General features: G+C 40.0%; 1 protein-coding gene and 1 long non-coding RNA gene across 2 annotated transcripts; both read left to right on the top strand.

The window, feature by feature from the left end:
• Positions 1–11,626: 11,626 nt before the first annotated feature.
• Positions 11,627–12,302, top strand: LOC122757497. The gene is made up of 2 exons (XR_006357549.1): positions 11,627–11,858; positions 11,958–12,302. It is a non-coding gene; the product is annotated as an uncharacterized LOC122757497 (long non-coding RNA).
• A 1,166-nt stretch (positions 12,303–13,468) lies between these two features.
• Positions 13,469–15,984, top strand: LOC6583505 (carnitine O-palmitoyltransferase 2, mitochondrial). The gene is made up of 3 exons (XM_002009137.4): positions 13,469–14,635; positions 14,697–15,491; positions 15,554–15,984. Exons 1-3 carry the CDS (start codon positions 13,563–13,565, stop codon positions 15,711–15,713), a joined length of 2,028 nt encoding a protein of 675 aa, XP_002009173.1. The 5' UTR covers positions 13,469–13,562; the 3' UTR covers positions 15,714–15,984.
• Positions 15,985–16,618: the final 634 nt, after the last annotated feature.

Raw genomic sequence — 16,618 nt, 5'->3', positions numbered from 1 at the left:
GCTGGCGCTTTCATTGCGCCCGATAATTGCTGCAGTGCCTCCATTGCTGTGCCTGGGGGTGTGGCGCTTCTCGGGTCTGAGCTGGCTTTAGCCTCCCCGAGAGTTTTCTTGTAATATTTTTAATGCATATTTGCTGTTAGTTGGCGCAGTTTTCTTTGCCTTTGTGCGGCTTTTTCTCTCTCCACGTTCCACTCTAATGCTTTTCTTATTTTTTGTTGTTCTCTCTTTTTGTCTCAATCTTTTTTATTCTCGCGAAGAACATCTTTTCCGAGCCTGTCAGATTATTGAGGCGAATGAATATTTTACAGCCTATTGTAACTGTGTCCTTGCTCAAATGTGCCAATGCGTGTATCTGTGTGTGTGTGGGTGTAGGTGTAGGTGTGAGTGTGTTACCTACACTAAAACCGCCTGATTTGAGAATTTATTATTATGACTATGTTTTCTGCATTTTTGCGCTGCACAACAATAGCCATGCCTTGTATTATTCATTCAGCGAAAGAGTGAGCAAATTAGCATATCAGGCAAATGATACATATATGTATATATGTATGTATATATATTTTGCCAACTAGAGCCACGCTAACTACTGAAAGCAATACAAGAGAACACTTTAAAGTTTTCGTGCTTTAAAAGCCCTTTAAAGTATAGTAAAAGTATAATAGTAATAAATTTCATTAATTCCTTTTGCAACCCTTTTAGGCTATCCATATTCAACGGACCTATGATGTTGATGTTGCCGATACTAATAATTTTATTTAGTTCAAGTAGATTTGTTCGCATCACTCTTTGAATATATCTCTGAAATGGCCGCCTTGAGCCTGTACGGGTTTCCAGATATAACTGACTGCATATATTCATATAGTACGTGAGATTAGAGCTTAGTTGTTCACTAAATATTTATTCATAAGTATAAGAGTATTCTTGAATATAAATGTAAATCAAGTGTGGGCAAAGCAAACAGTAAAATAATAACCACATTTAGCATCGTGTAATTTTCTAAATATTAAATAAATGAGGCGGACAGCTGACTAGGGCCGATGGCTCATGGCGTCACAGGTTTGGGTAATTTTTAATTTGGAAACATTCGTTTGATAGGCTCAACCCCCTGAAGCGCGCTAAATACATTGTTTTGCATATTCATGGACAACGCACATGCATATGGGCAAGTGCTCTCGGAGCTCAGACCCACTCATCAGATAATGATATTAAATTGAAAATAACATAAATAATTCAGCAATGTTCATTACACAAACATCAGCCCGCATCATTTGTTATTTGCGGCTTTAACACTTCAACGAGCACAACGAATGCAGCAGCATAATGGGATAATGGGCAGATCGGGTGTGAACGGCTTAATTTGCAGCCCTGGTGGGGACAGCCGCAAGCAATGCGCATTCAATCGAATAAAATAACATACTATAGGTGAATGATTGGTCAGTGGCCATTGACGTACTTCAAGCTTAATTACAAGCAAATTTGATTTGCATTTTCACATGTTGCGAGAGACTTAAGTACGCATGTTTATGTGTATTTTGCTCTGCCTCGCGTGTGTGGGCCTCAGTCATTCCCTTGTGTATCGCTCACGTTCCGGAAATGGCAAACATATTGTGTGTACTCGTGTTTGGCTCATTTCGAAGGTTCGCCCAACGGAATTCCAAGTAGCCCAGAGTTAAACTTTTATTAACAAAATTTGCTTAGGTTTTCTGTGCTCTGTGTGTGTGTGTGTATGGGTGTGTGTAGCCTGCAGACATCCTGACATTTGATGCGTAATCAGTGGCAAATTCGTTCATGTCCATCTACTTATACAATGCGAGGCAAAGCATAAATACACGAGCGCACGTTGCGTATACGCAATGTTGGCAAATCCGACTGCGTGCCGCATTAGAGGACCCTTTGAACAGCACAGCACGCTGCTCTTTTTTTCTTATGCTGCCATCTTTTTAGCCAGATTGTCTTGGCCATAATGACACTAATATATTTCTAGCTGCCTTTGATCAAACTCAAAGATGTGTGTGAGTGAGTGGCTGTCCGCTTGAATGTGTGTGAGAGCCAACCTTTTGACTTTATGCCGAGTGACCACTGTGCTGAGTGTCCCACAGGACTTTTGATATTTAATTTGTTGGCCCTAGCTTCTGGCTCATTTCTGAACTTAATGAAGCAGGTTTCGCAAACACATAGCGACTAGGCTGGCAAGTTTTTTATTAAATTTGTGGAAGATGACCTTCGAAGGTGGCTATTCGAAAGGAGAACTTCTCGGAGCTGCGCAACAGACCACAATATTGCAATTAAAAGCGCCCTAAACTGAGTGCCTGAGCTGTTGAAAATTGCCCGACTATTAAGACACATTTCCTGCCAAGGATCTGCTCAAAAAACAAACAAACTAGCAACTAGCAACTAGCGAATGTTTGTGTATGGAGCGACGAGTTGAGCGTAATTGCTATAAATATGAATAGCAAAAAACGGCTAGAGACGTAGCCAGCAGCTGGCCAGCCGAGTGGCAAAGCAATGGCAACAATGGCCGAAAAGGAAGTGCACTGGAGATAGATGGCATGCGATGGCATTGTTATATGTATTGTTAGCTGTATTCACACTCAATTAAATGAATGAATGCTTGTGCTGAATAAACAGCAAACTGCGCTGTGAATGTCTGTGTGAATGAAGAGAAATACAAATTCGCCAAGAATTGCTTGGCTTAATGTGTAAATGAGTGCCACACGGCCAACTATAGTACGCAGAAATACCCTAGCCAAGTTAATTAACGGGCTGTCCTACTTTATAAAAGAATAAAATTCATAGAGACATATTTAAAAAATTGCTGGGAATTTAAATGAAAACTAACGACAGTGGGAAAACATTGTGGAATATTCATTCATTCCCGATGTCCAACCTATCGAGCATGTCATATACATATAACTTGATTCCTATGCTCAGAGTATATGTCATGACATTATATTAAGATTAAATTTAAGATATATAAATAAAAGATATTCAAAACATATAATACAACTTTTATCAATTATACTTATATAACAAATTCATCATCATTCTCGCTATGTATTCATCTATCTATGTGATGTTCTCGCCTGTAAGATGACGTAAGTGTGCACTATGCAGGTAAAGTTAGTAAAGCCATCTCGTTATTCACTCTCCCAATAAGTATTGACATTAATATCTTTGCAATTTAGTTTTCAACTTAAAACCTTTATATAACATGTAATACTAATTAAAAATAAAAAGTATAAATATTAAGGTTAGACAAGCAAATTTACATCCAAATAGCGTAATCAACGTTACTAACAGAAATTATACAACATATTTGGGTCTTCTTCAACAACTGACCAAATTCGAATTTCATTAAAAGCAATACACATTTCTTTGGCATGGTAACTATGTATATATGTATGCTAATAATAAATATATATAATATAAATAAATAAATAAATATAAGTACATCATCGATAAATACAAAATACAAAAGACTTTTAATATGTAAGAGTAGATACGGCACGACTGCAGTAATACTATAGTAAATAAGAAGTATCTTCATAGTAACTCTTCAATCTAAGCCCTTTGCAAAGCTCTGCCTGGGCTCACTGCAGCAGTTTCCCCTTAGATGGCTGAAAGTATTTAAGCCATTCGTTGTACTCAGCTAGCCAGAGGCAATGCGTTGCGGGGCATAAAAACTTGTTTTCGCACTTGCCTGAACAACAAGTAAAATTAAATTTGCTGCACTTTAATCTTCGGGCGCCACTGTGGCGTTTGCCGGTTCATCCTTTTGCCAGGACGTTGCCAGCATTTCATTTTAGCCAAGACGCGACGTTTCGTATGCGAGTTTCTTGCAATTCACATTCCTTTTTTCTGCTCTATTTTTTCTTTTTCTTTTTTTTTTTTTTTAATTTTGCTCAACTAACTCATGCGAAATGGCACTTTATGCTCTTAGTTGTATATATAGATGTGTGTGTGGGTGTGTCTGTGTGTTTTTGAAGTGTAACTATGGCTGGCTGCGTACAGTTTGAGTTCCTTGGGAATTAGCACTAAGCTGCTAAAATCGTGCAGTTCGCTCCGCATCCGCTGCCTTTCGCCGCGAAACTTTAAGTGCAAATGAGCAGCAAAGTAAGGCGAAGAGTGAAGTGACTGTAAGACGGACAGGAGCAAGAAAGAGCAGCAAAAACTAGAGCGTACATCACAATTGTCCTCTTAAGCTGACTTCAACAAGAAGTTAATGCAAATACAACTTCGTGCGGCGACTCAGTGTCTGTCCGATGAATGTAAACGTCTGAATGACTCTCAATTATTCATGCAAAGGAAACTGTAGTACATCGAGCGAGCACCGCAATGAAAATTCTTAGCTTAACAGGTCTTATTAACATTTTTGCTTAAATATTTATATAACCGTAGAACAGTTAACTTACATAAAAACAAATTGTTTGTTTGAAATAATTTAAATTATTTTTCTCTTAAGGTAGGAGAACAGAAAAACAAAAACTCTGATGGTCAAGTCTGGAGAATATGGTAAATTTTAACTGTTAGATGGTAACTGAATCGATCTCGCTATTTTAAACCAAATAGGGCCTTTGCTTACATTGATTTTTGACACGGTGCATATCGTCGATTTTGATCTTGCACGAAAGCCACTTTATATCGAGTTTTCGCATACCCAAATATGCATGCACTATATGAGAATATGCAGTGCCTAAGCTATGTAGATAATTGTCTCTTTGGGATTACAACTGTGCGCATCGTCCTCACTCATTTGGACTCGTTGAAACTTAGAAATCCACTTAACAACGGTCGATTTGAGTTAAAAGTTAGAATAACTTTTATGAAGACCAAATTAGACTACAACAATATTTTATTCGACAAAGTACTTTAATAACATATTAAGTTCATTTTTATCAAATTCCATTAAACAGAAGTCTTTTCAAACACGAATAGTTTGACTTTAGTTCACGTTTAGTACACACTCTTTTCAAAGGAACGTTTCGTCTGCAGACTAAGGAATTCTTTTTGTGACATATAGATATATATATTGAACAGAGAAAGGGAGAGAGAGCGGGAGAGGAAGAGAAGAAATGCACTTAAAGAGAACCACAAATGTTTTTCCTATTTGTAAATAAGTTGAGCATTATTCATAGAGTGTCTAGGTATTTATGGTAGTCGAAGGACTTAAGTGGATATTCGAATTCTTGTCAGTACTAATTATCCAATCTTAATTCGACTCATTTGACACTCTATTTTTGGGTAGGGCAGCTGTTAATCCTTACATCCGTCTCGTCATTGGCAAAACAAAAGCTCATGCGGCCTTACAGACTTGCGCCGGTCATGTGGTAAGCCACAGCTTGCTCGACGCGCCCACAAGAAGGAGTCAACATCAATTGGCCACATGTCCAACCCATTTCACCCAATTAAAAGCTCTCTGCGGTCGATTCTGTCGTCGTTTGTGGCCAAACTTTGCATGGCACAGCCAGAATAGAGCGCTCCTACTACAGAGTATTGGGGTGTCTGCTTAGCACAAAGCCCCTGCATTGCAGGTATTGAACCGCAGCCACAGCTGCGAATAGGAATATGATGGCGATGCAGCAAGTCAGTGTTGTCGAATAACAAAGCAAAGCGCTGGCAATGCAATGGGAATGCGATTACACGCCAAACTAGAACGACACGCATGAACACCACCTAAGTTGAATTTAAATAATTGTCATTTACTTATCGATCCATTTGGCGTGCTTTACAACTATGCACACACACACACACGCGCACAGTCTTGCCATGCCATGGAATCGAATATCTTCGCTCAACTGCCAACTGCCAACTGCCAACTACTAACTGCCATTTGCCAGCTGCCAACTGCCAACTGCCAACTGTCAGGCAATTCAATTTGCATTCCTCATATCGTAGCTGCATTTCAATCTCAGCCATCACCCGCAGACTCGCTTTAAATAAGAGAAAATTCCAAACCATCTGCTCTGCAGCAGGTAAATATGCAAATAAATGCATTACAAAGGCAATCACGTCTGCCCGAAATACTCTGGACTCTCACTGCACTGGCCAAAGGCACCGGACAGCGCCGCAGCATACGTAATTCCCAGAAAATCCCTGAGATTCGCTTTTTATACATATATAAACTCTGTTTCCAATTGCTGCTCAAATATAAAGCTCTGTTTTTTAAATTGCTGTGACTAAACTTGAAATCAACTTGACAAAAATTTGGTCCTTTCCCATATGAACTCGGTAAATAGAGTATATTGTAGATTCGATATACAGAATCGAAATCATCCATATTATTAAATTCACTTTGTCAACTTGTTCCGGTTGAAGTGCATCCATCTGTATGCTTTTGAGCTGCATTTACGGAAATTAAGTTGTATATGAAGTGCTGCTCGGCTTGCACCAAGGAACCTCAAAAAAAAAGTGTGAGTGGATGAATACTTTTTCCTTATTTATTAAATTGATTGACATATGTAGTTATGCGAGGATATCATGCCCATAGAACAAGATTAAACCATTCATTTTGATATGTGAATTTTACAATATGAAGAGCTCAATAACTATGGTAAACATAATTAAGATGAAGATTTGTCTCTTGATTTATTTCGAAATTCATACTAAAAATCAGCATGAATGCATCCATTCGCTATACAACAGTAAATGAGTGTCAGCTAACGTTGTACAAAACTGTGTATTGACAACTGTTTTTTTTTTTTTTTTTTTTTAGCTCAATTTCATATGGTGCAGTACCAAGAGAGCATAGTATTTTTAAAAACACTTTCCTACTGTAAAAATCAGTCAATCAAGTCGATTTATTTTTCTTTTTAAGAGCATCCGAGTATATCAATTACCACCTTGGTAATCTTAAATCTAGAATATGTAAATAAAAACCTAAACAGCTTTAAACATGCCCCTATGGACTGTTTATTAATCTTGTAGTTTCTATTGAATTCAAATTTTAAATTTGATCAGATTCATTTCAAATTTGCAATTTGCAACTCTCAAAGTACCGATTACTAAATTCTGTAAACCTCAAAGTTGCGATGCGCGAATCCCTAAAACAAAACACGCAGCGGGCTTCTATTTTCGACGGGTTTTGTCGTCAATCACATACTTTCGACTGGTATTTTCAATTTGGCCCGAAACAAAGAGGAAAGAAAAATTCGCAAAAATAATTCAATAAACCGCATTTTTGCATGCGCATAAAACGGCTACAATAATTTTAATGAGAAACCAACAAACGGGCAACTCTGCCCAATGAGTGCGACACAATGGCAATGGCAATGGGATCCCCAATGCCAATAACAATGACAATGGCTGAGCCTCAGGCTGACGAACAATCGTCCAATTTGTTGATGTTGGTAGAGCAAACAAGCATCCTTGTTTGACGTTGCTGTTGAAAATATATATTTTGTATACCTCATATATAGGAGTGAGTATATTTCATGATTTATTTGGCCGTACATTTCGATCTCATTACAATTGCCGTGTAACAGGCAATTTAAGGGTCATTACTGACGTCCTCTAGTAGGGCTTGGACAGCAGCAGCAGCAGCCGACGCTCTCTTGATTAATGGCGGAGAGCACGGCATATGTGCGAAAGTGTTGCCTATTTTCGGCGGCGGGCCGCGCACTTCAGTCTTAATTGCTGGCCATAAAGCTGGCCAGAGAACTCGCGAGCACGCAACCCTCAAGTAAAAATAGAATACAAATAAAAATAAAAACAAAAATAAAAATAAAGAAAGGAAAACGACTGAAATCGGGCCAAAGCCAAGGCAAACATTTCAATTTGCTTTCGGGCTGCCCCGTCTGCCAGAATCTCGTGTAATTACGAGGCATGTGCCTGGCCGAACAGCACAGCAGCTTTGGAGCTCCTTGAGACGTGAAAAATTGAATTTATAACAAGCAAAAGTTGCATGTCCTTTGCTCCTTTCATCTCTGCGTGAACGGCGTATTCATCTGCGCGATGACTTTGTAGCAATTTAATGCGTCTCGTGTTGTTGTATATGTTGTTCTTGTTGTTGCCTCTGTGATAAATGATATTGTGCTTTCCACGCTCAGGCAATCTACCATGGCTGAAGCGAGCACAAAACACAGCACGCGGTAATTTGTCTGGCCTCCATCAAATAATTCGCCGCTCATGACTTCGCCTCTTTCACACGTTGCCCAAAATCAAAATCACACACAATACACACAAGCACAAATATCCACATAGGCACACACTCGCACACAGAGCAGAACAATTTGTAATGTAATTTGTTGAAATATGTATAAGCCAAATTTTAATGGCTAAACCAAATATCTAATTTTTCATTTAAATCAAATTCAATTCAACTTGTTAGGCGAAAGCATGGATATGCAAAAAGTTTTTAGAATCGTTCACAAAAGGAAAATAAACATATTTAGGCTGAATTACTCTGCTCATTATGAACATGGAGAATTGGTCTAAAGGTTGACAAAAGAATGATTATAGTCAGCTTGGGAAAATGGAAAATGGCTAACAGGTATAGAGCTAGAGCCAAGTATAGCTAGGAGGCTCACTTTTGATATCCTATCCATACATAGATACAATAGAATCCGGTTATAACAACTTTGTTTATATATATACTATAACGCTATATAACGTTCGTTCGGTTATTGTGACGAGAATCCCCCAGACAAACGTCTTCCGGCTATAACGACGGTGCGTTGAGCGTAATAATCGGATTCAACTGTAGATGGATATTGTACATGGATGATATGATGATGTTATATTCCTTAAAGCATGGAAAAACGATTATTGTACTTAATTAAATTAAATTATTAAATAATTAGTTATTTATAAATTATTTCATTTATTATGAGTTCATATACAATAATTTAAAAAATTAATATAATTTTTATTTATTTTGACAATGCTAGTACTTAGTCAAAGCAGCAAATATTTATATAAAATTTCAATTATTTTATTTTACCTATAGCAGACTTATCTGCATATTGACGGGTACCGATTAATAACAAAAATAAAAACGAATATATATATTTTTATTCATTATTATTAATTAATATATATTATATTATAACGTATATACAAATTTTGAGAGGTTAATAAAAACGAGTATGCGAGTTTCAGTTAAGATGCATAAGAATATAGTTTATATTATTCAAAATAATATATAGGTTTTCTTTTACTTAATTATCAAGCATATATATATTATTTCACTTTAACATTTTTAATAACCTTTTCCAACATCGATTGCGTATGGCTAGCTGAAGTCGACTGATGGAACTTTAAGAAATTTACAAACATTTAAGTGACTTAAATTGGAAATTTCCATATGGCCATAAAAAGCATTAAATACTCTATTATACATTTTTCTCTGTGACGGAAAATTCCAATTAAAGTTTGGTAATTCCAATGAAAATGCCACAATATCTTTGTTGCTTTAAGTATCGATTGTGGAATGTCGTTGACCTCTGACATTCTTATCATGTGATGGATGCTGGACGACTCACATCATGCACATACTCCGGTCGCATATTAATTATGTTTGTGTCTGCTGACCATAAATTAATAACAGAGTTAACAACGGTGTCTGTGTGTGAGTGATTCTCTCAGTGGACATCAAATTAATGAGTTTGCTGAGCTTTATTAACTGACCTATGAAGCATTGTCATTTCGAATTATCGAAATTAAGAGATGCAGACGGAATATTAAGTTAAATGAACAGCGCCTGATTTGCAATCCCAAAATATGAAGGGGGACATTAGCTGTTGGCAGGCAGTGTAGGCCTGTGGCTGGCCTGGTTGGCTGGCTCTTCTTATTTGTCATGCACGCCCCGAACAAGAAATTAAATTAAAATTGACTTTCGAATGCCTGCGGTGCAAATTGTAACAGCAACAACAACATCCACAAAGAAAGCTCACATCAGGACATGCCCACAGCCCGCAGCGCTCGGCCCACAGCCCTTGGCTCAAGGTCGTCAGTTGGCTGGCAGTTTTCTTAAGCTTTGAATATATTTAATTTCTTTTTGTCGTCGTCTTTATTTAGCTTTTAATCTCGTTGAGGTGCACTGAGGCATGTATTTATCTCCATTCTCTGCTTCCTGGGGAGTTGACAATGATGCTGCTCCACATACATATGCAAATTGCAAATTGTTGCTCTCGCTGGAGCTGCGTCATCTTTGTTATTTTGATTCCAGCTTTTATGCTGACCCATATATATAAATCATTGAATAGCAAAACACTTGCTTTTATAATGCACTAAAGCGTATGCCCAAATGTATAAATCGTGTTTTTCGGACTCACCTGATCGACCCTTAGCTAAAGCACCTTGCTGTCGCCGCTTTCCATTTCCTTGCGCTGCTCAATAGCCCGTCAAGAGCAGCTGAAAATCGTCTTTATTTATTTCGCACCATTCAACAAACACAAACTAACAATTGGCTGACAGTCGGCCCCGCTCTGTGCCTTGTCCGAGATCCAATTCAGAATCCCCTGGCAGTTTGACCTTTTGCATGCGCTCGTTCGCATTCCTTTCGAGCAGACAAATGGTCACGTCATTCCGCGTCCCACCCCAACCCAAATGAACGAAGCTTCTATTGTGTGCTTGCGCCGCTCACCTTTAAAAAAAAAGTTGATTTCGCATTCATAAATATTTCTGTAACATTTTCTTTGAATTAAATTCTCGTTTTCATCTGTCGGCCACTATCTGTCACACTGTCTTTCGCCTTCTCTATCCCCCCCTGTCTCCCTCTCTTTCTCTCTCTCCCTCTCTCTCTTTCTCTCTCTCTCTCTCTCTCTCTCTCTGTCTCTCTATCTCTCTCTCTGTCCCACCAAATTGTTCTCTTTGTTCGCAACCAATCATAATTATACGAATTTTCTATCGTCTCTAATTTAATATTGAATAGAGGGCTACGTAAGTTAAATTTATAAAAATTATAAAAACATATGTATATACATACGTATATACATACATATACATGTACATATACATAACAAGTAAGAATGCGTCGACTAGAGCTTTTTCTGCTCGATTATGAGATCCCCTGAACCCCTCAAGGGACTGATATTTCAATATTCCTTCGTTTTCTCAGCTTGCTCGAGAAACAACATATGCACACATACATATGCTGCAATCATTGTTGCCAGTTTATCCTATTTCCGGATCTACCTAGATCTACCCTATTTGAAAGAAATCTATTGGCCTATTGATAATAAATCCTTGAAAAAAGAGCATGTGATGGAATAGTAAAACTATAAGGGAGTCCCAGTCCCTAAGAGAACAAACTGTTGCCTATGCCTTCGAATTATATATTATTAATGAGCATAAGCTATCTAGCTTATCAACATTTATAATATATGTATATATATATTCTTGAACAGCGAAATGATTTAACTATACGTCTTTGTTTGCCTACATATAGTATTTGTTCGTATGTTTGTCTGTATTTGTGTCTGTCAAACTGTCTACCTGTCTCTCTCCGTCTGTCTGCCTAAGAAAAGCAGGAGTGAAGAACAACCACAGAGGATCATCAGTATACAATACATACATATATGGTATTCATAAACGAAGTAAAACGAAGCTAGAAGGCTTGCAGCAGCAGAGAGAGCTCCCATGGTCACAGAAATTTCTCTGAAACGACGCCTACCTGGCTCTCCGGGCATAATATTTGAGCGCGACTCAGGCTCGCCCTATATAAAGAGCTGGAGCTGCAGCATTTTTTCAGTCTTCAGTCAGGCCTGGTGCGAAGAAGTCGTGCAGTGCAGTGAATTGAGATGGGTGATCGTTCAGCTTTGCATTAAAGAGGAATTAATCAGGAGAAATACTGAGAGGGAGAGCCTGGAAGAAATACTTAGGGGAAATTAATATTATAACAAAACGGGAGATTCTATCAAGTAAGCCAAAATGTAAGTAAATATGTAAGCCAAAAAGGATAAAAGATTTTATACCTAATTTTCAATAACCAAAAACTGCGAATAATTATCGATTTTAAGATATTAACGAGCATGCCCATAAGTTTTTAGTCTCTAGCTGGTATATCTTCTGAGATCAACGCATTCACACGGACAGACGGAACGAAGAGACGCTCAGGGCGAAATCGATCAGCACGTTGCCTTTAGCAAATCCCCGATATTCCAATTTCAATGGGTCCAGGGTATAAAAAAATATATACATAAGTATATTAAGTTAAAAATGCTCAAGAATTAATTATGTTCATTAAGAAATCACGCGGCAAAATTAAAATTGTCGTTATTCAATTTTATTAATCAGCGGAATAAAATTTCGAGTTTTTCTTCTTCGTACATGACATTAATAAATACAAAATAAAATTAACAGCATGTGGCATTTATTGGAATTAATTATTAAATACGAAATTCATAAAATCTCATACGCCATTTGACGAATATATATTGAATTACACAATCATTGGCTGAATAAATCATATTAGCGCAAATGTAAATTCAATTTTCCATTTAAGGGTTCGCCTGATTGCTTGCCAAGTGACCTTACGAGATAATTTAAACATTTAAAGTCCCCATGGCTGAATTTAACCGCTAAACTTCAGCCGCTTTATTCTTCATGACCCTCGACGTTTATCGCATAATTTCGCCTCGTTTTTTCTCACCCAAGGCAGCTTTAGCTGAAGCTGGATCCTCGTTACGCTCATCGCTTTGCCCTTCTGTTGGCTTGTTAAATATTAACGCAATTTCACTTTGGCCAATTACACTGCAACCCATCCGCGTCCACACTCGCAATCGCATTCGCATCCGCATCCGCATTTCCTTCCATATTCACACTTGGATTCTGCGCTCGCAATTTTATTCAAATATTAATATAACTGTGCAAGTAAAGCCACTAGTGGCCAACCCAGCCGTTTCTCGAAACGCATTGCTCTTACATTTGAGGAATCGAGGGAAAAGTTTTTATGGCTAAATATTTTATATTCGTTTTCGAAATCGATAAACAAAGGTTGCTCGTTAAATTCGCCAAAAGCATACAATTTGCATGCAAATTCAAATATCTTGTTCGTCTCTAATTTTTGTGTGCCCATTTATTTATTTAGCGCACCTGGGGTCGGTCGTCCATTTGCAACGGTCAAGTCAATAATCCAAACAGACTTGTTTGACAGCGACCAAGTCGACAAGCCCAACAACAACAACAGTAAGCTCCGCCCGTCTGTTCAAATGCAAACATGAACCGCTATTTGCGCACGGGTTCACTGTGCGAAAGGTGAAAGTCCGAAAAAGAATTTTTAAGCCAATACAAACAACGAATCGATAAAAAAAAAAAAAAACAATTTACTTTCATTTAGAATTACTTTAAAATGCATTTGATGTTGTACTTAGAATTAAATTCAATTTCAAATATCAACTGAATTTTCATTGTAACGACTTCGATTAATTGCGCCCACATGCGATATATCGATAAGACATTACGATAGCGATCAGCTGTGATCTGGTCAAATACCAAAAATACCTAAATCTACCAAACAGATGTGTTCCGCAGTTTGTTGTTGTTGCTGCGCTTTGTTTTCGTCAACTAGTGGACTTTGCCTTGCATTGCGCTTTGTTTTCAATTACCGGCTTTAATAGAAAAGAATGTTTCGATTAAAAGTAAATAAAAGTCATTTTGCCGCCGCTGCGGCTGCGACGCGGCATGCCACAACAACCACGACGCATGGCACTCATTACCAATACTTGCAAAACTCAAAGTTGCCAACGCTCTACTTTCAACGCTCTCTACCCCGGCTGCCAATACCGCTGCTGGAAAAGACCTGCGAACGCTTTCTGGCCTCCGTGCAGCCCATACTCACTCCTGATGAGCACCGAGAGACGCAACAAGTGGTCGAAGAGTTTCGCCAAGGCATCGGCATGGAGCTGCATGCGAAGCTGAAGCAGCGCGATGCAGCCAACAAGCACACCAGCTATATCTCGCAGCCCTGGTTCGATATGTACCTCTCCGATCGAGCCCCACTGCCGCTCAACTACAATCCGCTGCTTGTTATGCGTGGCGACCCGCGACCTGAGTACCAGCCACAGGTGACGCGTGCCACGAATCTAATAATTAGCTCACTTCGCTTCTGGCGATCGCTGCAAGCCAATAATCTGGAGCCTGAGGTTTATCATATGAATCCAAAGAAGACCGACACGGACAACTATCGTCGCTGGATGGCCGTGGCGCCCAAGGCCTTTGCCACGTACGCTTCGTATGCCTTCAAGGCCTTTCCTCTGGACATGAGCCAATACAGCCGTCTGTTTGGCACCAGCCGCATTCCAAAGCTGGGCAAGGATGAGCTGGTGCAATCGCCGGAATCCAAGCACATTCTTGTCATGCGACGCGGAAACATGTATGCCATGAATGTACTCGACACCAGCGGCTACATTGAGAGCCCCAGCGTAATACTGGGTCGCCTAAAGAGCATTCTTGAAACGGATTCGCAACGCGAGCCAGCCAAAGTGCCGTTGGGTGTGCTCACCACCTCGCAACGTGATGAGTGGGCCCAGACGCGAGAACATCTAGTAAGCAATCCCAAAAACGCTGATCTCTTGCAGCGTGAGGTGGATGCGGCACTGTTCTGCCTTTGTCTGGACTCTGAGGAAGATGGCCTCTTCAACGAGGCTGACCCTGTGCCCATGCTAAAGCACCAGCTGGCGGGCAAGGCAACGAATCGGTAAGTGGTTATCTTACGCTGGCGGATACAGTTTTAATTCACATTCCTCCTCATATTCCAGCTGGTTTGACAAATCCATATCACTGCTGATCAGCGCCGACGGCGTCACTGCCCTAAATTTTGAGCACTCTTGGGGCGATGGCGTCGCTGTGCTGCGCTACTTCAACGAGATCTACAGGGACATGCTGAAGCAGCCATTCGTGTCGGAGGCCACTCCCCATACGCCAGCTCATGGAGATGGTATGAATGTCCGTCCGCTGAACTTTGAAATTGACGACCGAACTAAAGCAGCAGTGGAAGCCGCTTATGCCAAAAATGCCACCATCGTTGATAGCCTGGACATGAACTATCTGCAATACAGGCAGCTCAACAAAGGCACCTGCAAGCAACACGGCCTGAGTCCGGATTCCATCATACAGCTCTCTTTTCAGTTGGCCTATCGGCAGGCATTTGATCGCTATGTGGGCACCTACGAGTCCTGCAGCACTTCAGCGTTTCGGCATGGCCGAACCGAGACGATGCGGCCCTGCACAATGGCGACCAAAGACTTCTGTGAGGCTGTGCTGCAGCCAGCACAAAAGCAGCTCAGCGCCGGGGAGCTGCGCGCCATGATTGATAGATGCAGCCGCGTGCACGGCCAGCTTACCAAGGAAGCCGCAATGGGCCAGGGCTTTGATCGCCATTTGTTTGCTCTAAGGCACACGGCACAGCTGGAAGGGCTGCCGCAACCGGTGCTATTCGAGACTGAAGCCTACAAACGCATCAACTACAATATAATAAGCACCTCCACGCTGGGCACCGACACTGTGGTCGCCGGTTCCTTCGGCCCCGTAGTTAAAGATGGTTTCGGCGTTGGGTTCGTACATACGCACGTTTCTTGCGTTCAGTCTATCTTTAACTGTTTTAACATTTTTGCAGCTACTCCATTCAAAACGATTTTGCAGGCGCTATTGTGACCTCGTATAAGAATCAGGCTGAAGGCAAGAAGTTTATTGAAAGCCTGGAATCGGCATTTGATCAAATATGCGCTATCATTGAGCGCAGTAGCAGAGCTGTAAAACTGGAGCGAAGGAACTAAATGCTCACAATGGGAGATAAGTGCCCCCAGAGAAGGTCAAAATCAAGATGTCAAGATGTGAAGGGTGGGTCAAAAAGGGTTTAATTTATGCCTTTACAATATTACGAAGGTGTTTGATTTGCAATACCTTATTCTAAGCTATACAATTTTATTGGCTAGACCAAAAAAACATTTAGCTTTGCATTTGGGTTTAAATTTCTTTTACGTAAATAGAATAATTTAATTTATTTTGTCGGAGTTCTATAAATAAACCTGTTTCTATTCCCAGTCAGATATTCGCTTTAATTAGAGCGTTTGTCGTAGATATTTAGTATGCAAAACTTTGCCGCCTACAATTTCCCATTCTTGTTTCATCAGCACCTTCATTTGCTATGCAAAAGCCCAAAGTGGGCGGGGTCGCTGATTGGGCTCTGACGAAAGCCGAGAACCCAAAACTTGTGACGACTGTCATGTTGTCATCTGATTTGTACCCATTCCGAGGCCTTTCCACACGCCAGGCCGTGTTTCCCGACAAAGTTTATCAAAATATTGCTGTTGGCAACCGCAATGAACCCGACCCCCGTCACGCCGACAACCCCAGCCCTGGGGCCAGGCACCGCGCCACCTTTGCTACCATGTCGCTGTCGTTAAATGCGCTGACATTATCAGTTGATTTATCGCCAATTTTGTTGCCAACTGCCTTTCAAGCAAACGCATATAAATATGCCGCGGAAAATACATAAACAAAATTTGCTCATGGGGTATCACGATGGGCAACAATTTTTATGCCGCCACTGTGGCTGGGTCCAAAGACTCATGGAAGGGGGCGACGGGTAATTCTCTAGCCGAGCAACCTACTTTGAAGGCGTAGTTAAAATTAATTAACTCGCTTAACTGTTGACTGCCTTTGCTTTTTTCTTACACTC

This window comes from Drosophila mojavensis, unplaced genomic scaffold (assembly GCF_018153725.1).
Source record: "Drosophila mojavensis isolate 15081-1352.22 unplaced genomic scaffold, ASM1815372v1 contig_74, whole genome shotgun sequence".
NCBI lineage: Eukaryota > Metazoa > Arthropoda > Insecta > Diptera > Drosophilidae > Drosophila > Drosophila mojavensis.
Note: the sequence above shows the minus strand (reverse complement) of the source record. Positions and strands in the feature narration are given on the sequence as shown.